The 22,204-nt window shown below is 36.2% G+C and overlaps 1 protein-coding gene across 6 annotated transcripts in view; it reads right to left on the reverse strand.

The window, feature by feature from the left end:
• TXNDC16 (thioredoxin domain containing 16) overlaps positions 1-22,204 on the reverse strand; it is a 121,555-nt gene that overhangs the window by 45,111 nt on the left and 54,240 nt on the right. For 5 of the 6 annotated variants that reach the window (XM_072838566.1, XM_072838563.1, XM_072838565.1 and 2 more), the window contains 5 exons: positions 22,022-22,143; positions 17,660-17,750; positions 14,198-14,348; positions 2,436-2,602; positions 1,985-2,045 (listed from right to left, as the gene is read on the reverse strand). In XM_072838566.1, coding sequence (XP_072694667.1) covers positions 1,985-2,045; positions 2,436-2,602; positions 14,198-14,348; positions 17,660-17,750; positions 22,022-22,143 — 592 coding nt within the window. The remainder of the gene's footprint in view (positions 1-1,984; positions 2,046-2,435; positions 2,603-14,197; positions 14,349-17,659; positions 17,751-22,021; positions 22,144-22,204) is intronic. The other variant, XM_072838567.1, reaches the window with a different exon arrangement.

Genomic DNA, 22,204 nt, shown 5'->3' on the forward strand with positions numbered 1-22,204 from the left:
AACAACTCTTTAAAATAGGTATTGTTAACCCTACTCTACAATGAAAAAAAAAAATAGAGACATACAGAAATCAAGTAATTTGCCCAGAGTTACAAAGTAGGATGTGAACTAGGCAATAAGATTCTATAGCATAAACTCTTAATACTATGTTGCTAATTACTACCATAGGAAAAAAAAAACCTTCTGAAGAATAAATGTAATATTAAAAGATACATTTTATAATTTACTATACAATGCTTGTAATGTAGTAATATAAGCATACGATACTATCTATGCAACCAGTTCTATACTTAAGGGCCCTCAAACTCTTTGCCTGGAAAGGGAAAGAGAGAAAAAAAAAAAAATGACTGATCATACAATCTTAGGATGAACATTATTGCCCTGATGAGAAGGTTAAAAATATATATATATATTTGCACCAAATTCAATAAAGAAACTCAGAGAAAAAACTATTCTACCCTTTACAGAAGACATCTTTGCAGAGATAGTTATCTTATAACCTATCTTACCTCATGCTATACAAAATTATAATATTTTAACAATTTAAGGCATCTAAACTCAGAAACCAGCATGAACTTTAATTTTTCCATAAAACCTATTTCCCAATAATAAATATTATATTTTCTTATTTAAGGATCTTTATCTACAAGCAAAAAAGCTTCAGAAAGTATTCTTTCCATGACCTAACCAAAAAGCAGAGCATACTAGCCCTATACTATAGTATACACATTTGAACAATAGTACAGTTTTCAAAGTATTTTCCTATTTTGTCTTATAAAACTTCTTGTAAGTTAGAAGGGAAGGTTTTAGAATATTTCACAAATGAGAAAACTGAGCTTAGAGAAGATAATTCACTTATCTGGTCCCAGAACCAGATGGAACAGAATCCAAGTCTTGTCACTTTTGTCTATTCATGCCATAGACATAGGCAAGAGAATTTAAATTGTCTGGCAGTTCAGGGGCACCTGGCTGGTTCAGTTGGTAGAGTATCCAACTCTTGATTTTGTAGTCGTGAGTTCAAGCCCCACATTAGCTACAGAGATCACTTAAATTAAAAAACAAACAAACAAAAAACCTGTCTGGCAGTTCATAAATATATTGTTTTGCATATTTTTTAAAAGACTTTATTTATTTATTCATGAGAGACACAGAGACAGAGAGAGAGAGGCAGAGACACAGGCAGAGGGAGAAGCAGGCTCCATGCAGGGAGCCTGATGCGGGACTCAATCCCGGGCGTCCAGGATCACGCGCTGGGCTGAAGGCAGACACTTAACTGCTGAGCCACCCAGGCTGCCCATGTTTTGCATATTTATATAATACTTAGAAATGTTCAGAATTAAAGAGTTCTTAATAATTAAGAAAACATTTAAGAAAAATATAAGAAAACAGAGACATTAACAGAAATTTACAAAAGCAAAATAAATGGGAAATAAGCCTTTAAAAAAATGTTCAACCGCATTAATAACCAAAAACATGCAAATTAAAACAGGAACTTTGTCTATGGAGAAGTTTTTTTTTTAAAGGTAATGCTCAGTAGTGGCAAAGATATAGGAGAAACAAGTAATTCCAAACCTTGCTGGTTTCTGGAGGGCAATTTGACAATGTATTCTATCAGCCTTAAAAAAATCCCATTTCCTTGATAAATTTCACCTCCAGAAATTTAGCTGAAGGAAAGAATCAGTGATGTTCAAAACAGTGCACAAAGGCACAACAGGAAGTAATTAAATATAACTTTACATGAAAAGTAGGATATATAGCATGTTCTTAATTTTCTTTTAAAAAATACATATATGGGAACATGAGAAAAAAGAAAAATTAACAAATGGAAAAAAATACACCAAAATATTAACAGCAATAATCTTTGAATAGTGGCAATTTATAGAATTTCTTTTCTGTAATAAGCATATGTTACTTTATGACCACATTTACTAACTTTCTTTAAATAATTAGCAGACATTGTAGACCAATACATAAAATGACTAACCTCTTCTGCTCTTCTGAAGACCACATTAGCATGCTGAGGAATGTCTACTTCCAAAGAGTCCCTTTTGAAAAATGGAAATAAATGTTTTATACAGCTAATCTGAAGAACAGTCATCCAGGATGTCAATATAAAACAGAATATAAGTTCTTACACTAAAAACAATTTATGAAAAAAGATTACAATTTAGTGATCTAAGTTTTAGACATAAATTCAGACTAGATGTTCTAGTCTCCATCTTAATCTACATCTTCATTTAGCAAAGTTTAAAGGTCTAAATTTTAATCAAGCTAATAATTAATGTACAGACTTTAGCTCAGCAAGTGATTCTAATTATATTAGAATTTACTAGAGATATCTGGGTTTATTTACAAGTCAATATATTAGCATATTTTAAAAAGAGAAAAATTCTAGTGTTTTACTAAATACAGTGAATATTTTATGTTTAAGATACCTTAACAAGAGTAGAACTCCTGCTTTCCCCAGAAGACGCCAAGCAACCCATTCTGCAGTTCTTCTGTCAGCTTCATATGTTGCTTGCTGACTAACAATAAAAACTAGTGGTAATCCTAGTTGGAGATGAATAGTTGAAACCTGTTGAGGGTCTTCAGTAACTTCAGTCTTCATTTAAAAAAAGAACAAAAGATCTTCATTGTCCAAGAATAGGGTTCCAACATTCAGATTTAAACTCTAATTCTTATTAATAAAGTCATGGGTAAAAAAAAAAAGAAAACAAGTCTGTAAAATAAATCCAATATTAACAGAAATGACCTCAATACTTCCTGAGGTTCATCCTCCCAATATACTTACATAGCTTAAGCATTATAAAACTAACACATTTACAAAGAGTTAGACATGAAATTACAACCACAAGGAATAAGCATATTAAAAAGAATTTTTAGAAAACAATTAATAAAACAGTGTGGTACTGATAAATAGATATTTCAAATGAAATAGAATAACTAAGGTATAAATTCCTTCATATAAGAATTTAACATATAATAAATGACACATTATAGAACAATGAGGAACATCTGAGTTAGGACAGCAGCTTGAATATATACATCTAATTTTACTTCCTCCAGAAATCCCAAGAAAACTATAGCAGGAAGATTTTTTTTTAAAGAAGATAAACATGCATATGTGAAGACAGGAAAAGAGAAAAGACAAAAAATTTTTGGAAGCTGAAGAACAGAATAATAACTAGCTTAGGAGAATCTAACAAGGCAAAACCGTTAAGCCATGAGAGAGAAAGCTACGAAACAATTAAATTTTAACTGCAGCATCCTAAAATTGCTCAGGATTTGTCAGTGCCTGGTATCTCTGAAACCAGAGGAGAAATACTGGAGGGGGCAGTGGCAGGAAGACTCTGAAATAAGAAGAATAGGTAAAAGCTTTGGAGGAGTTAGATCCTGAGATTCTCCTCCCAACTCTATGAATTTAGGCAACTATTCCTCCCTCACACCAGAAGAAATCTGGGGGGACCTCAGAAAATCTGAGAGTGTGAATACCATGCCAAAAGTGGGGAATTAAGTAACTAAATGCTAAGACGCCCCCAACTCCCAACCCACTCAGTTCCCAGAATATAAGTGGCCAGACTTTTGTCCTCCCAACAGAAGACTGGAAGATCCTTTTCTGAGAATCAAGAGTAACCCCAAGAAAAAGCCCAAGGATACTGACATTAGGGTTCACTAAAAAGCAGCCAAGGTCCAATCACCCTATAAAGCTCAGAATTAACAAGTCTCATCTACATTCTCAGAATTTCTAATTAGCTTTTTAGTTTCATATTCTAAATCACAAACAGATACCCAAGGAGTAACACACATCTGAGGGAAACCTCTAAAATAAAACATAGAGACCAGGACAAACAGAAAAACAGATAACATGCAGAAAACACAGTTTTCAGAAAACACAGTTTTCAGGACTATTCAGGAAGCAGGTTCAGAAAACCACCACTGATAAACTCCAGGTGATGGGAAGATACTGAATCTATAAAGAAACAAAAAATAAAACTGAACAATTCTGCCAGAAAGTACATACAGCAAAAGATGGAAAATAGGGAGAAAATGTAATAAAGGTAAAGGACTGGGTCAAGAGGTCCAATGCCCAACTATGAGTTCCAGAAAGAAAGAAAGGAAAAACAGAAGGGAAGATATTATCTCTAAAATAAAAACAAAGTTTCCCATAACTGAAGGAATATGAATTGCCAGGATGAAAGAGCCCATTGAGTAACCAAATAGTGGATAAAAGCAGATACACAGGAAGATGCCTTCTTGCATGCTTTGCAATTATTGAGGATTTTTTTTTTATTCCTAAACATTTCTAGAGAAAATCTGATACTCACCTATGGTAGTCAGAATTCTAAAATAGCCCCCAAGATTTCTGGTGCACAAATCTTGGATAATCCCAATCCCTTGATCAGGTTACACTGTAGAAGTAGAAGACTGTACAGCACAAGACAGTAAGATTATCTTGATTAGGTTACATTGTAGAAGACTGTCATAGCATAAGACAGTGAGATTGTCCTGCTGGCTCTGAAGGAGGAAGCAGCAATTCTTCAAGAAGGCCCTATGGCCAGGATCTGAGAATAGTCTGTAGTAGCTGAGAGCAACACCAGACAACAAACAGCAAGAAAGTGGGGACCTCAGTCCTACAACTGAATGGGTAGAACAGCCTGAAGGAATAGGAAGACCCGGTTCCTTCTTTGCATGTTTGGAAAAATCAGCAATTCACCATTAAAAAGTGAAAAACAGGAACAAGCAATAAAGACGGAGATCTGGCAAATCATTAAAAGCCATTATATCCTCCTAAGAAAATGGGGCTTTCGGGATCCCTGGGTGGCGCAGCGGTTTAGCGCCTGCCTTTGGCCCAGGGCGCGATCCTGGAGACCCAGGATCGAATCCCACGTCGGGCTCCCGGTGCATGGAGCCTGCTTCTCCCTCTGCCTGTGTCTCTGCCTCTCTCTCTCACTGTGTGCCTATCATAAATAAATAATAAAAAAATTAAAAAAAAAGAAAATGGGGCTTTCTTCTGTAAATGAACTGAAACTATTTAGAAGTTGTAAGAAATATTGTAACATGTATATTTAAAAATATTACTCTGCTAGCTATGGCAAGTATGAACTCAAAGGGAGTGGGGAAAAAAAAGGGGAGGAATAGAGACCGGATCAGTTACTATTACTAAAATAGAACATGAGAGATGGTGAAAATCTTGATTAAGGCACTGGCTGTTAGAATGAAGAATTCAAAAGATATTTAAGATGTAAAATTAGATGTGGGGAGATGCAGGAATTGAGAATGGTTTCCCAGGTTTCTGCTAAGAATGGATAGTAAATTAACCAAGATAATGAAGAAAGAACAGATGGTGGAGAAGGACAACACACGGATGTTGGACATATTGAGCTTAAGGAGAGATACATCTAATTAGTAGTTAGATATATGGGTCAGGAAGTCCAAAGAAAAATTTGACCTCAAAGTTCAGCTCTGAGAATCGGTATAGCTAATGGCATAGAAACAGATGAGATCACTTGAAGAGTGTGTCCTGAGCATATATCACTATGTGTATAGCCAAGTACTCTAAAACCTGATGGCTTAAAATAACAAAAATCACTTATTTGGTTCATATATCTGCAAGCTCATCTCTGATCGATGTAACATTAGCAGAGCCTCTCGACAGGAGGCAGAAGGTCTGATTTATTTATTATTATTTTTATTATTATTATTATTATTTTTAGAAGGTCTGCTTTAAAGATGGTTCATTCACTGGCTTGCAAGCTGATGCTGACTATATGAGCTCAGCCAGGGCTCTGGGCTAGAGGCCTCAATTCCTCTTCACCAAGGTTTCTCCTTGGATTTAGTTTCATATCACAGTACCTGGGTTTTAAGAATGAGCAACCAAAAAAGGCAAAGGAGAAGCATAAGGCATCTTGTGACATACAATCTCAAAAGTTACACATCATCACTTCAGTCTTATTCTATTGGTCAAGGCAATCACAGAGACCCAAACAGCTTCAAGGAGAGGGGACACAGACTCCCCTGGATAGGCAAAGTGATAAGGTCACACAATAAGAAGAGCTTATGGGTTGGGAGATACTGTTATTGCCGTTTTTGGAATATACAAAGTCTAACTAACTGGATGAGGCTTCAGAGGTCTTAGTGAGAGGAGTCAGTGTATTTTGCAATGGCTGTAACAATTCACAACCCATCTAGGCCTCATCCCATCAGACTTTGAGATCAATGTAGTCTAAGATCTCATCATTTATATTCAGGTCCAGCTGTAGATAAAGTTTTTCTAGTGCAGTCCCGTAGATATAGCCTCTTGAGAACTGTTCTCAATCTGAAGGCTTGTGAACACAAATTATTTGTCTCTAGTACATACTCAACAGACAATTACTAAACTGACATGGGATAACGACTACATACAATCCTATTCGAAAAGAGAGAGAGGAGGCACAGAGTAATGATTACAGCACAGAGACTGTGTAGTCCATCCAGGTATATATTGCCAGTTAACTGTTCATGGGTTAGTCCTACTCCATAAGAGGTGTTCTCTGAGGTTCAGTTAAGACTCTCGGCTCTTTGCCCTCCAACTCATTCTTTCTTGTTCACAAAAAAGGTGCTGTGTTTGCAAATGAGTTAATCAGCCTTTTCCAGCCCATGGAAACTTGGAGATCCAAAGAATTCTTTTCATTTTGTGCTGTTTCTATCCCTTTACATACAAACTGGTATAATTCTAAAAACTTGTGGTTTCTTAGCCATAAAAGTTATAATCCATTCTATTAGACAAAAGATAAAATTGCAAAAGTCCTTTTAGAAAAAGTAATAGTGTAGTAACATAAAAATAGCAATTAATAATTGTACATATCTACAGAAATACTTTTAAATATTTTATATAAAATATAGATTATATATATAAAATGATAAAATATACAAAAGTGACAAAACCTTCTTGCCTTGGGGGAATTACCAATATTTTTTTTAAGATCTTATTTATTTCAGAGAGGAAAGACAAGCAGACTCCAAGCTGAGCATGGAGCCCGACAGGGGCTCAATCTCACAACCCTGAGATCATGACCTGAACTGAAATCAAGAGCCAGATGCCCACTCAATTGAGCCAATCAGGTGCCCCACCAATATTTTTCTAAAATTCATAAATTACTATTAAATTATTTAACTTAGAAATTAATTTTAAAAAAAGATATGGAAGGAAAAAATGATTATAACAGATATATAACAGATTATAACAGAAAAAAGGATTATAACAGACATTATGCTATGAACTACTGTACACCTATAAATCAGATAAACTAGAAGATATGGATAAATTCCCAGACACATACAACCTACCAAGACTGAATCATGTAGAAATAGAAAATGTGAACAGACATATAATAAGGAGATTGAATCAGTAATCAAAAACATCCCAACAAAGAAAAGCCCAGGTCCAGATAGCTTGACTGGAGAATTCTATCAAATATTTAAAGAAGAACTGATGCCAATCTTTCTCAAACTTTTCACAAATAATGAAGAGTAGGGAACACTTGTAAACTCACTGTAGGAGGCCAACATTACTCTGATACCAAAGCCAGACAAAAATACCACAAAAAACTACAGATCAATATCCTGGATGAATATTGATGCAAACATCCTCAACAAAGTACTTGTAAACTGAATTCAACAGCACATTAGAAAAAATTAAACCCCATGACCAAGGAGAATTTATCCCTGGGATGCAAGGATGGTTCAAAATCAATCAATGTAATATACTACATATAAAAATACAAAAATCAAATCACATCATCTCAATTGACAAAGAAAAAGTATTTGACAAAATTCAATGCTTTTTCACAATAAAAACATTCAACAAACTAAGAATAGGAGAAAATTACCTCAACATAATAAATATTATATATGAAAAGGCCACAACTAACGTCATACTCAATAGTGAAAAACTGAAAGCTTTCCTCTAAGATCAGGAAAAAAAGCAAGGATGCTCACTCTTGCCACTACTATTGAACATAGTACTCAAAGTTACAGCCAGAACAACTTGGCAAAAAATAAATAAAAAGCATATAAATTGGAAAAGAAAAGCAAATTATCTCTGTTCACAGATGACATGACCTTATATGTAGAAAATCCTAAAGATTCCATAAAAATGGGTGCCTGGGTGGTTCAGTGGATAAGCATCTGCCTTCAGCTCAGGGCGTGATCCTGGGGTCCTGGGAACGAGCCCCACATCAGGCTCCCTTATGGGAGCCTCCTTCACCCTCTGCCTATGAATCTGCCTCTCTCTGTCTCTCATGAATAAATAAAATCTTTTAAAAAAAAGATTCCACAAAAGATACCATATTAATGAATGAATTCAACAAAGTTGCAGTATGCAAAATCAACATTGAAAAATCAGTTGTGTTCACAGTGCCAGATTTCAGGTTATACTACAAAGCTGCGGTCATCAAGACAGTGTGATACTGGCACAAAGACAGACACATAGATCAATAGAACAGAATAGAGAATCCAGAAGTGGACCCTCAACTTTATGGTCAACTAATATTCGACAAAGCAGGAAAGACTATCCACTGGAAAAAAGACAGTCTCTTCAATAAATGGTGCTGGGAAAATTGGACATCCACATGCAGAAGAATGAAACTAGACCACTCTCTTGCACCATACACAAAGATAAACTCAAATGGATGAAAGATCTAAATGTGAGACAAGATTCCATCAAAAACCTAGAGAAGAACACAGGCAACACCCTTTTTGAACTTGGCCACAGTAACTTCTTGCAAGATATATCCACGAAGGCAAGAGAAACAAAAGCAAAAATGAACTATTGAGACTTCATCAAGATAAGAAGCTTTTGACAGCAAAAGACACAGTCAACAAACCTAAAAGACAACCTACAGAATGGGAGAAGATACTTGCAAATGATGTATCAGATAAAGGGCTAATTTCCAAGATCTATAAAGAACTTATTAAACTCAACACCAAAGAAACAAACAATCCAATCATGAAATGGGCAAAAGACATGAACAGAAATCTCTCAGAGGAAGACATAGACATGGCCAACAAGCACATGAGAAAATGCTCCGCATCACTTGCCATCAGGGAAATACAAATCAAAATACCACCTCACACCAGTGAGAATGGGGAAAATTAACAAGGCAGGAAACCACAAATGTTGGAGAGGATGTGGAGAAAGGGGAACACTCTTGCACTGTTGGTGGGAATGTGAACTGGTGCAGCCACTCTGGAAAACTGTGTGGAGGTTCCTCAAACAGTTAAAAATAGATCTGCCCTACGACCCAGCAATTGCACTGCTGGGGATTTACCCCAAAGATACAGATGCAATGAAATGCCAGGACACCTGCACCCCAGTGTTTATAGCAGCAATGTCCACAATAGTCAAATTGTGGAAGGAGCCTCGTTGTCCATCAAAAGATGAATGGATAAAGAAGATGTGGTTTATGTATACAATGGAATATTACTCAGCCATTAGAAATGACAAATACCCACCATTTGCTTCAACATGGATGGAACTGGAGGGTATTATGCTGAGTGAAATAAGTCAATCGGAGGAGGACAAACATTATATGGTCTCATTCATTTGGAGAATATAAAAAATAGTGAAAGGGAATAAAGGGGAAAGGAGAAAAAATGAGTGGGAAATATCAGAAAGGGAGACAGAACATGAGAGACTCCTAACTCTGGGAAACGAACTAGGGTTGGTGGAAGGGGAGGTGGGCGGGGGTGGGGGTGACTGGGTGACGGGCACTGAGGGGGGCACTTGACGGGATGAGCACTGGGTGTTATTCTATATGTTGGCAAATTGAATGCCAATAAAAAAATAAATTAAAAAAAAAAGAAAAAAAAATCAGTTGTGTTTTTATGACTAACAAGAAACTATCCAAAAAGGAAACTAAGAAAATAATCCCATTTTATAACAGCATCAAAAAGAATAAAATATTTAGGAATAAGCTTAACCAAGAAAGAAAAAGACTTATACGTTGAAAACTACAAAATATTGCTGAAAGAAATTAAAGAAGACACAAATAAATGTGAAGACATCCATTCATGTTCTTGGATTAGATTTGATACTACTAAAATGTCCATACTATCTAAAGTTATCTACAAATTCAACGCAATCCCTATCAAAATCCCAATGGCATTTTTTGCAGAAATACAAAAAAAAAAAATCCTAAAATTCATATGGAGTCTCAGGGACACCAAATAGTCCAAACAACTTGAGAAAAAATAAGTCTGGTGGCCTCACAACTCCTGATTTCAAAACGTACAGCAACAGAATAGTGCAATACTGGCAAAAATACAGACACAGACCAAGAGAAGAGAACAGAGAGCCCAGAAATAAGCTCTCGCATATGTGGTCAAATGATCTTTGACAAGGGCACCAAGACAAAACGATGAGTAATTGAGTGTCTTTTCAACAAATGGTGCTGGGAAAACTAGATATCCACATGCAAAAGAATCATGATGAATTTTCATCTTACATCAAATACAAAAATAACTCAAAATGGAATAGTGACCTAAATGAAACTATAAAACTCCTAGAAAAAAAACATAGGGGAAAACCTTCATGATATTGGAATGTAAATGATTTCTTGGAAATCACACCACAGGCACAGACAACAAAACCAAAAATAGACAAATGGAACTACATCAAACTTAAACATGTCTGTACCGTGGGAAGAAATCAACAGAGTGAAAAAGCAATGTATGAAATGAGAGAAAATACTGCAAATCATGTGTCAGATAACGGGTTAATATCTAGATTAAGGAACTAAAACTTAACAATGAAAATAAACTAAAAAAGGGCAAAGGACTGGAATAGATATTTCTCTAAAGAAGATATACAAATGGGCAACAAATATATGAAAAACTTAACTGATCATCAGGGATATGCAAAGCAAAAACACAACAGCATTATCGAAATCATTCAGATGACTAATATCAAAACAATAATAATGACACAAATAACAAATACTGGCAAGGATATAAAGAGATTAAAAACTCTTGCACACTGTTTGTGGGCATGTAAAATGATGTAGCCGCTATAGAAAACAGTATGAAGGTTCCTCAAAAACTTAAAAACAGAACTACCATGTGATCCAGCAAGTTAATTTCTGTGTGTGTGTGTGTATATAGATATATATCCAAAAGAATTAAAAACAGGATCTCAAAGAGATAGTTGCAAACCCATCTTCATTGAAGTATTATTCACAATGGCCAAGAAATGGAAGCAACCTAAATACTTAACAATGGATTAATGGATAAATAAAATGTTATACACACACATATATATAACTATATATATGTATATACACACATATGCACGTATATACAACTATACACATATACACATATGTATATATGTAGAACTATACACACACACACACATATAATGGAATATTATATGGTCTCAAAAAGAAAGTAATACTCCAGAAGGGAGGTAGGTGGGGGGGATGGGTTAAACAGGCAATAGGAATTAAAAAGGGCACTTGTGATGAGCATGGGGTGATATATAGAAGTGCTGAATCATTATATTATACACCAGAAATTAATATTACACTGTATGTTAACCAACTATTTTTTTAACTTTTTTTTAAGATTTTTTATTTATTTATTGAGAGAGAAAGAGAGAGAGAGAGGCAGAGACACAGGCAGAGGGAGAAGCAGGCTCCATGCAGGGAGCCCGACATGGAACTCGATCCTGGATCGCCAGGATCACACCCCAGGCTGCAGGGGGCGCTAAACCACTGCACCACCGGGACTGCCCTAACCAACTATTTTTAAATAAAACCTTTTTAAAAATGCACATATTTGGGCAGCCTGGGTGGCTCAGCGGTTTAGCGTTGCCTTCAGCCCAGGGCATGACCCTGGATCGAGTCTCACATCTGGCTTCCTGCGAGGAGCCTGCTTCTCCCTCTGCCTTCTCCTCCCTACCTGTGTCTCTGTCTTTCTTTCTCTCGTCTCTCATGAATAAATAAATAAAATCTTTTTTAAAAATGCACATATTTACCACATAAAAAAAAGAAAGTCATCCTGACAAATACTACAACATGGATGAACCCTGAGAATATTATGTTAAGTGAAATAAGCCAATTACAAATAGACAAATACTGCCTGATTCCATTTATAAGAGGTCTCTAAAACAATCAAATTCATAAAAAACAGAAAGTAGAATATTGCCAGAGCTTGAGAGATGGGGAAATGGGGAGCTGTTTCCCAATGGATACAGAGTTTCAGTCACTCAAGATGAAAACGTTTAGAGATCTGTTGTACAACAATGTGCATGGTGAACAATATTATATTATAATTTATAAATTAAGAGGGTAAATTTATGTTATGTATTTTTGCCACAATAAAAAAAAAGGAAATGAGGCAATAATGTAAGGAGCCAACACTCTGGTACATAATATCGTACACTGCCACATGAATCCTCAAAGAATAATAGGAGCTAAATGAATAAACTATAATGGCATCCTTCTAATTACTTATAGAAAACAGTAGGTTTAATTTAATTCAACTGTCTTGAATCTGAGACAGAGAGCTATCCCATGTTACTATCTCATGTACAAACAAAAAAACTTTTCAGATAAATTATATATTTATCTATTTTTAAACAGTTTATCAGATATTTGCACTTGAGGAGTCTTCTTGGTATTCAAACAAGACTTTCCCTCTACCAGAATAAACTGAACCCAATATAGGGAAAACCATCAGCATCCAAAATATCCTTGCTATTAGCCAATAGGACAATAACCGAATCATTTTCCCATATGTTTTCATTGTTGGAAACCTTAAGAATGCATCTAGAATAATTCCATACCTGTCAGAATGTCACTTAACCAATTCAAGACTGAAACTCACTTAAAAAATATATAGAACAGAGTAAGAAATACTAACCCAAAGTAAACTATGACTAAGTTGTAGGTAAAAACTTGTATGAGGTAATCAAACTTACCTTGTAAGAGGTGATTAAACTTAGGTACTAACTTTCAGGATGTCTCTATCCACTTCTAGCTTACTATACCATCTAAAGGCATAAGCCAGGAAAATCAAATCTTGTTCTAAGAGATGTTTTCTATCATGATGGTTGGCCTTACTTTGTTTTTTAATCCCCACTGAATTCTTCTGGAACAAAAACAACCCCAAATACTGATGCAGCCAAATGTTTAAAGCACCAAAATATAAAAGTGACCAAACTGGCTCAGAACCTTTTATCATCTCCCCATTCCCAAAAGGGTAGGTCTTAGCTATCCCACCAAGAGCCTCAGAGAACTTTTCATCAAGGCTTACCTCCCTTTTCTGTTCTTTGCATTCATTTACTCTATTCTGATGTGGATAAATCCATTAACCTGTGTTTTTGGACTGCCAGGCCTTTCTAGGCTGACACCAAGGTTTAGATTTTCAGCCTGGCTTTCAAATCTGGAACTGATCTTCAGTTCTGCCTTTCAGATCTTTCTTGGCTCCACCCTATACCCACGTGTCTAGCCAGGATTCTGGAACCTCTCTACCTGAATTCTACATGTCAGTTCTCCAGTTGTCTAAAGAAAATAAGACGCTTAGTTAATAATTTGCTGATGCAGCATTTTATGACAGTGTTGAAACAGATTCCAATGTAGAAGGAATTTGGACTGCTAAATTAATATTCCTTTTGGGTGAACAGTGGCTTAGAGCACGGTCACCCTACATTGTACAGTTCTAGGAGTACCATTCACCTTGTTTCTAAAATGTATGTATTATGCTAAGTGAAATAAAGTCAATCAGAGAAAGAGAATTATCATATGGTCTCACTCACATGTGGAATATAAGAAATAGTGCAGAGAACTATATGGGGAAAACTGAATGAGAATAAATCAGAGAGGGAGACAAACCATGAGAGACTGACTCTTAACTGAGAAACAAACCGAGGGCTGCTGAAGGGGAGGTGGGTGGAGGGATGGGGTAACTGGGTGATGGGCATTAGAGTCAGACGCTTAACTGACTGAGCCACCCAGATGCCCCAAAATCCTGAGAATTCTTAATAATATTTTGGTACTGGGGAAAAAAGAAATGACTGGAGAGTACTGAGAGTGGTGAACTGAACAGTGAGCACATCTCTCTCTCTCTCTCTCTCTCTCTCTGTCTCTCTCTCTCAGGGCTCTATGCTGAAATGGGAGATCAAACTAATTCAAGGAATGTTCTTGAATTAAACACATACCAGCAGAGGTGCTTCCATTGTCTTAATAAATTGATGAATATTCAATGTAGTCAGTGGCTGTTCCATCAGTGTTCTTCTACATTGCAGAGTCAAATCCAAGACTTGTTTACAATGAAAAAAGTAGAGATGTGCATTTTCTATATCCTCATTGCTACAAATTAAAAATTAGGGAGAAATTCACTTGAAGAAATTCAATGTGTTATCTTTCTACCATCCAGAAAGACATAGTGCCAAAAATCTTTAAATCTCATGCTTTTGAATTAGTTTCAGTAAAAATCTAAAGCAATAAAACAAAAGAAAATGGACTTAAGCAAAAAAGATACAAATAGTTTTACAGTTGTATAAGCAATTTTTTTCCTAAACTTTTTGATGTGGTAGCTTCTAAATTAGGTAACAGGTCCACATAAATTGTTTTTTAAATAAAAGACTGTCACCTTGAGGACAAGGAGATTATCTTCGAATATAGTTGCTTTTCTAGAGCTATGCTAAATAAAGCCTTGTAACACAAATTTTCTAGGTTTAATTTAAACTCAAATCTGTTTTGAATAAACTTCAGCCAAAATATGCCTTAAGATAGAAACCATGTGACAGTTTGTGGGAGTTTGTGAGTTTGTATCTGAAATATTACAAAACTCAGCAAATATGCCTTATAATTTGAGTTCTGGCATCCCTTCAATATGAGAATTCAAAGGTAAACTTATAGTGGGTGAGTAAGGTTTGCCAAAATTAAAATAGCAATTTAAAAATCTCCATATGGCATTAGCAGGGCTTGGCAAAACACTGCAAATTTTTATTTTTAAAATGTTATTTTAATTCTTGATACACGCTCAAACTGAGATCTAAGGTTCGCTGAGTTCAAATTTAATTACAAACTAATTTCTATTAGATTTAATGACTAAAGAAACAATCAAAGATTACTTAAAGCCTAGTCGTGTTAGGCCCTGTACCAAATATAAAAGACTTAGATGAATCAGATGATTCAAATCCTCAAGGGGCTTAGACTAAGCGAGAGGAGTTTAGTTGTTGTTTTTTTTCTTTTTTAATGTAGTTTGTAAGTGCTATAAAATGAAAAGTACTAGGAGAAACAAATATTTCATTCCGCCTCAAGTCAGAGAGGAAAAAGGAAAGGGAAGGGAAGAGCACAGAGATTAAAAACCATAAAGGAGAGAATGACTTCTCCAAGAAGATAAAACAAATGGGTACTTCAGACAAAGAACTATATAGCCAAGACCTAATCAAAGTATGTAACTTTTTAAAGAGAGTCCTAAATAGTCACATTTATTGAAAGCAAGAGAACTCAGCTGAGGTTGAACCTCATACCATAAACTCTGAAATAATAAAGTAATTTTGGAAAGCTATTTAATCAGAGATCATTGGTATAGGTAAAAGAAACCAAAAAGGTGAGAGGGGTGCTTACTGAAGTGTGGAAGTACATATCACAGAACATGAGAAAAATTCAAGTAACTGAATCAGAGAATAAATGTATATATCTGAACACAAGAGTTCAAGGGACCTTCATTGTTGTTAATACTTTTCAGCTCCTAACTCTTTTTATTAAGATGATTCTCTGCTTTACTTCTACATGGCCAAAACATTCCTATGAGCAAGAGAGACAACACACTATATAATCCTATTTTTCCATGACCAATTCCAAGTTCCTGAGAGAGGGGAATTCATCTGCTCAGGTAAGCCAATGGGCCGGTTGACCCTACATCAGGTGGCCACCTCTGATCTAACTGACGGTAATATATATGGGGTGAGGGGGTAACATCCTGGTCTATACACAGATTCTTTAGAAGGGAGATGTAACAGAAAGCACTGGTGTCCTCATGGCATGCCACCTCTTATACTACTACTTATCATATTCACTGTCCTTAACCAACACAGAACTTCAAACAAATTCAGGCCCAACATGATGTAATTATTAGTATACTAGACTTATCTAGTGCTACAGCTCCAGCAATTGGAATAGTGTCTAGTACATACAGGGCATTCAATAAATATTTATTGAATAAAAGAATGAACAAATGAAAAAATACATTCACCTCTTCTCCTTTAGGAGTGAACCCAAAGTTATAGCCAACTACTTCATCCAGAAGTCATGCCATAGGACTACTATACTCTAAATCCACACTCCCTCCCTGTCATATCCAGTCTAGGTATGACTCCTCACTATCTTGCCATCCATATATAAATGAATACTGAAACATCTCCAATGTATCAAATACTCAAAGGTACATCAAAAAGGAGAGTAACTGGACATTTAAAAATTCTCATTTTAAAAACAGGGGGAAACAAAAAAAAAAAAAAGAATCCCCATGAGATGAGAATAACAAGGCTTCCACCATTCTGGGATGGGGAACTGGCAGTCAACACTGGGAGTAGCAAAGTAGCTGGCTAAACCACTGCTAATTGCATCTGGAGACTCAAGTGACTTATGGCAAAGCTTTGTGGTATTGTCAGCATAAGTCTCAAACTGTTAAAAATATTAATTTTTATACAAACAGTAATCATGCATCAAAGTTTTATCTAATTCATTAATGAGGTAATCAGCAGAATAACACTTCAATCAGAAGAGTCTAATGAAAAAAGGAATGCTGGCTGTTACATAGAGCAGTAAAAACATAACTTCTCTTTGCAACTTTATTCTCTGCCTACCCACTCCTCCCAAAAAATCATTTCACTTTATCAGTTTTTTATGCACCAACTTCTAAATATACAGAGTTGTAAAAGGTCTGGGATTTAATTAATTGTGTGTGGTATATCAAATAGTCATGGTTTTCCAAGAGGGTAGCAGGAGGGCTCATTAAACACTCTTGCATGGTATAAAAAGGTCACAATCACCATTTTGTGTTGCTTTGTATTAATTTTCCTGAAGAGCATTTTGAGGCAAAGTCTTTAAAATAAAATGGTATTCCCTGCCTTTATAAACGCTAAAGGAAAGAAAAACTTTAATCCTAGGCTTCCCAGGCAAAAAAAATCAAAAGAAGCCCTCTACCTAAAATTGTAAGCTAGAAACTAGACAAGAAAAATAAACATTTAAAACATCCTTCTCTGTACTTTGATATATTTAAGATTATTCCAACAAAGTAACCTACAGAACTCTCAGAAAGAACTTCTGTAGTCTAGTTATGAAAGCTGTTATTTTATCCCCTAACGGATCACTATGAGAGATCTATTCCTAAAATACACTTGGGCCACTCATGGGATCACATACTGTGGCTTCTCCATATTGTTTTTGTTCACTTTAGCCTAACATCACCTCTGTACGTGTAAATTCATTTTCAGACTGTAGAATGGCAGACAATAACAAAGGGGATTTCCAGTTTCATTGATATATTCACATCTGCTTACAATTCCTCTCAGGTAACTCCATGATGTGAGAGTCTGATGGAGATGTTGAAGAAGTCATGTGACAGAAGCAAACTTAGAATCATTGACATATATGCCTCTTGTACATACCCAATACTTTCCAAAAGGGCAGTTTCCGTGGTTAGGACAAACTGGTATGTGGTCCCATACACAAAAGCAGCTTCCATGACTGCTCTGTGCTCTGAAGAAGAGATAAGAGAGTTGGGAGACACATGGAGATAATGTGTGTGACTCTCTTTTGAATATTGCCCTACATCCTTTCAGCCTCTATTATAAAGAAAAATTCCTTGTAGGGATCCCATCTGGGGAATGCAGGCAGTTAAAGAAATTATGAAAAGTCTATACCATTCAAAGAAAGAGAAGAGCTAAGAGGAAATAGAAATGAGTTATACTTGAGGATATAACATATAATAAATCTGTGAGGGTTTCCTCCTCATAGCAGGGGTGAAATTATGCATCCACCTTCCAATTTTTTTACTATATTTTATATATGTATGTGCCTTATTGTTTGTGGCTTGGTTTTCTTTTAATCAAATTTAGTCTTATACATAGCTTTAAAAAAATTCTACAAAACATATTAAGAAAAACAACAATTTCTCCCCCATTTCCAATTCCCAAGGGACAGCTGCTTTCAATTCTTTTACTGTTTCTTTTGGTATTTGCCTTCCTTTGATATTATCCATTGACATTCTTACACTCTTTTTTCCTGATTTTTTTTTAAGATTTTATTTATTAGAGAGAGAAAGAGAAAACAAGCAGTAGGGAAGGGCAGAGGGAGAAGCAGGCTCCCCGCCTGGGATCATGACCTGAGCTGAAGGCAGATGCTTAACTGACTGAGCCACCCAGGTGCCCCTATTTCCAGATTTTTAAAGGTGTTATTAATATATCTATTGATGCCCCACTATGGCAGATGAGAATTTAGCTCTTTCCCAAAACCTCATCTCACAAACATACACACTTCTATCCCCTCAATAATCCCAATAGTTGATTTTTATTACAATTACCTGCATTGAGATTGTTATAACTCAGTAAATACTATTTACAAGTGAGCCATACAGTACAAAATGAGTATTTATCCTTTTTTGAGCAACTTTCTTTTTTTTTCACCAGTTATAACTTTTTAATTACTTAAACTTATTTCTAATTTATTTCTAAATTCTTCCACTACTGGCTAACGCTCTCCATACTTCAAACAGATCAGGCACATTATTAGCTCCCCCTTCTTGGAAACCTTCCTGCAGAGCCTATGGACTTGCTGCAGTATGGATGACTGCAACATGACCTGCTAAACAACTTTTATCCTGGGAACTCGCTACCCACATCATCATCATCATCCTAGGGACTCTCTTACTCTTTTCTCTTGTGTTGGGTCCTTTGGCCTGTTGCCATCCACATCTTCTTGACTGATTTGCTCCAATTTTCTAGCACCTTCTTATGAGAGGATATATGAAATACACATGTTCTGCAATCCTATACTTCTGAAAGTGTCTTTATTTTCTATTGTAACAACTATAGTTGTCTGCATATTGAATTCTATGTTCAAGTCATTTCCCTCTGAGAATCTTGAAAGCATTGTTCCATTTTCTTCATTTTCTAGGACTGCAACTGAGAAGTCCAATGTGATTTTGATTCTTGATCCTTTAACTGTATACTCTTTCTGTAAGATTTTAGAACAGTGTTTGTTCCCACTATGCTGAAATTGCAAACTGAGATGCTTTGATGTGGCTCTAAGTTCCCCCATTATGCTGGGATTCAGTAAGCCCTCTTAATTTGGAAGCTCAACTTCTTCAGTTCTGGGAAATTTTCTCAAAGTATTTACTTGAAGTATTTCTTCCTTTCCATTTTATTTTCCCTTTTCTCCTCACTGCCATTTGGAGACAGTCACCTTCCCCTCCCTGACTGGATCTTCTACCACAAGAGTTTCATCACAGTATCCCACTTACCATTCTGACTTAGGGTTATCAACCACCTCAGCCAAAAACAATCCTTCTCATTCCACAAAGAAATTTAGCTTTTGTCACACTGTCATTCTCTCCAATACTGCTACCTCATAATCCTTCATGATTTTATTATCTCCATAGGTGATACTTGCAAATCCTAGCCTCTCAGTCTTTGGTCCTCTCTAGAGACTCCAGTGATCTCTCTTCAAGTCTACTTTAAACAATCGCTGCTGTGGTCCCACACCAAGCCTTGTCATTACCAATCACTTGCAAACCCCTCCAAAATCTCAATGTCTAGCATCCCCCCAACCCCCTCCTTCCATAAACACACACACCCCTCCATCTCCAGGTCACTCTGTCTAGCACATAATCCTCCAGGAACTATGGTCCTATCATTTTCACAGTCCTTCATTCCTTCAAATTTTCTCCTCCGTCTTAACCCAGCTTACATTCCATAGTTAGTCTTCCCTGCCTGTCTGGCTAAAACACAATCCATGTTAAATCAGATATTCTGCTTATTCTGTACTTACACTCATAAAAGTAAATGTGGCTGGAGGGAAAAAAAATAACAAAAACAAAAACCTGTTAGCATCACCACACTAATGATCTCACTTTATTTTTTATTTATTTATTTGAGAGAGATAGAGAGAGTGCACATGTGAACAGAGGAAGGAGCAGAGGGAGAGGATCTCAAGAAGACTCCGCACCTATGCCAAGCACGATCCTACAACCCTGAGATCATGATCTGAGCCAAAATCTAGGGTCTGACACTTAACATACTGGCTCACACAGATGCCTCATGATTTCACTTTAGATTACTGATATCAACTATTATTGTTGCCTGGCAACCATTCTCTTTTAAGATTTTATTTACTTATTTTAGAGAACACAAGTGGGGGGAGGGGCAGAAGGGGAGAAAGAATCTTAAGCAGACTCCCCACTGATTGCAGAGCCCTACACGGGGCTCGATCTCAGCACACTGGGATCATAAACCTGAGCTGAAATCAATGGTCAGATGCTTAACTGGACTGAGCCACCCAGATGCCGCAACCATTCTTTATTTTCAGGCCTCCTAAAACAACTGTTTCATCTCTTCTTTCCTCAAGCTGATTTTATTTTTATTTCACTGAGAAAACATAGCCAATTAAAAAAGCAAAACCAAAAAAACTCCCACAAGCATATTTATCTACCCACTTAGCAAAACTGATGTCCATATTCTTTGTCTTCCCTCCTTTTACCATAGATGAATTTTCTGTGTTCCCAGCAAAGAACCACACCTTCCCTCATTCACTAGATTCCATCCCCTCTTATCTACATTGTTCCAGCAATTCTCCCCGCTTTTTCCTCCATGCTGTAGTTTCCGCTTTCTACTGGATCTTTCTTGTCAACATATAAATATGCTTCTTAAGAAATTCTTCACTTGAGGCACCTGGATAGCTTAGTGGTTGAGCGTCTGCCTTTGGCTCAGGTCATGACCCCGGGGTCCTGGGATCAAGTCCTGCACTGGACTCCGCAGGAGGAACCTGCTTCTCCCTCTGACTATGTCTCTGCCTCTCATTCTGTGTGTCTTTCATGAATAAATAAAATCTTTAAAAAAAAAAGAAAGAAAGAAATTCTTCACTTGACCCACATACTCTTCCAGCCACTGCCCCATTTTCTCCTTCCCTTAATAGCAAAACTTTCTCTAATGAATCTCCGTATTTACAGTCTCTAGTTGCTCTCTATTCTCTTGTACCCCTATCAGGCATTTACCCCACCACTCTACAGAAACTGTGCTTGTCAAGGTCAACAACAAATTCCATAGTGCTAAGTATAATGAGGCCAAGTGGCAGCTATTATCTTCATTAACCTTTCAGCATCATTTGACACAACTGTTCCTAACTCTTCCTTAAAACCCTATCTTCATTTGACTTGCAGGACATCCCTACCACACAGTCCATTCCTTCTGTCTCTTTTTTGGTTCTATCTAACTTCAGTAACCTGTAAATGTTGATGGATCTGAACAGTTCAGTCTTCTCTTTGCCATCTAACATCACTTCCTTTGTCATCTCTTCTGGTCTCACAGCTTTATCACACAAATTTATAACTCTAATCTGTATCTCCACCATCAAATGCAGACTAGTAATATCCAACTACCTTACTATGGTACCATGAGGACCATAAGGAAATAAAAATAGTAACTGACACAGGACACTCCTATATGTCGGGAACTATTTTAATTATTTGAATTCATTTGGTCCTCACGGTAACACTAAGAGGTAGGCATAGTTATTTTCACCAATCTTACTGATTGGAAACTAAAGTTCCATAAGTTGTATAAGGTCATATTGTAAGTCATAGAGGCAGGGTGTCTAACCTAGGCAGTCTGGGCTCCAGGGTTTTTGTTCAATCAGTATACTATGCTGCTTGCTTAAAGAAAAAAAAACATATTGGTATGGATGCTATTTTAAGTCCTGCAACATACTGAGACAAGTGCAGAGGCACAACAAAGATTAAGAGAAAAGTTAAATACCTGGTGTTCCAATGGCTCTTACGTAGGCGAATGCAATGTTGGCTTTTCCTTTCAGAGCATTTTCTATGTTCTGCAGGTCTTCCAGGGTGGTAATATATTTTACTTCATTAAAAAGAAGAGCACTGAAATAAACAGAGATGTAATTGTTAAAAGAATCTGATACATAGTTATTTAATATGTGTT

This window comes from Canis lupus, chromosome 9, assembly GCF_048164855.1.
Source record: "Canis lupus baileyi chromosome 9, mCanLup2.hap1, whole genome shotgun sequence".
Lineage (NCBI taxonomy): Eukaryota > Metazoa > Chordata > Mammalia > Carnivora > Canidae > Canis > Canis lupus.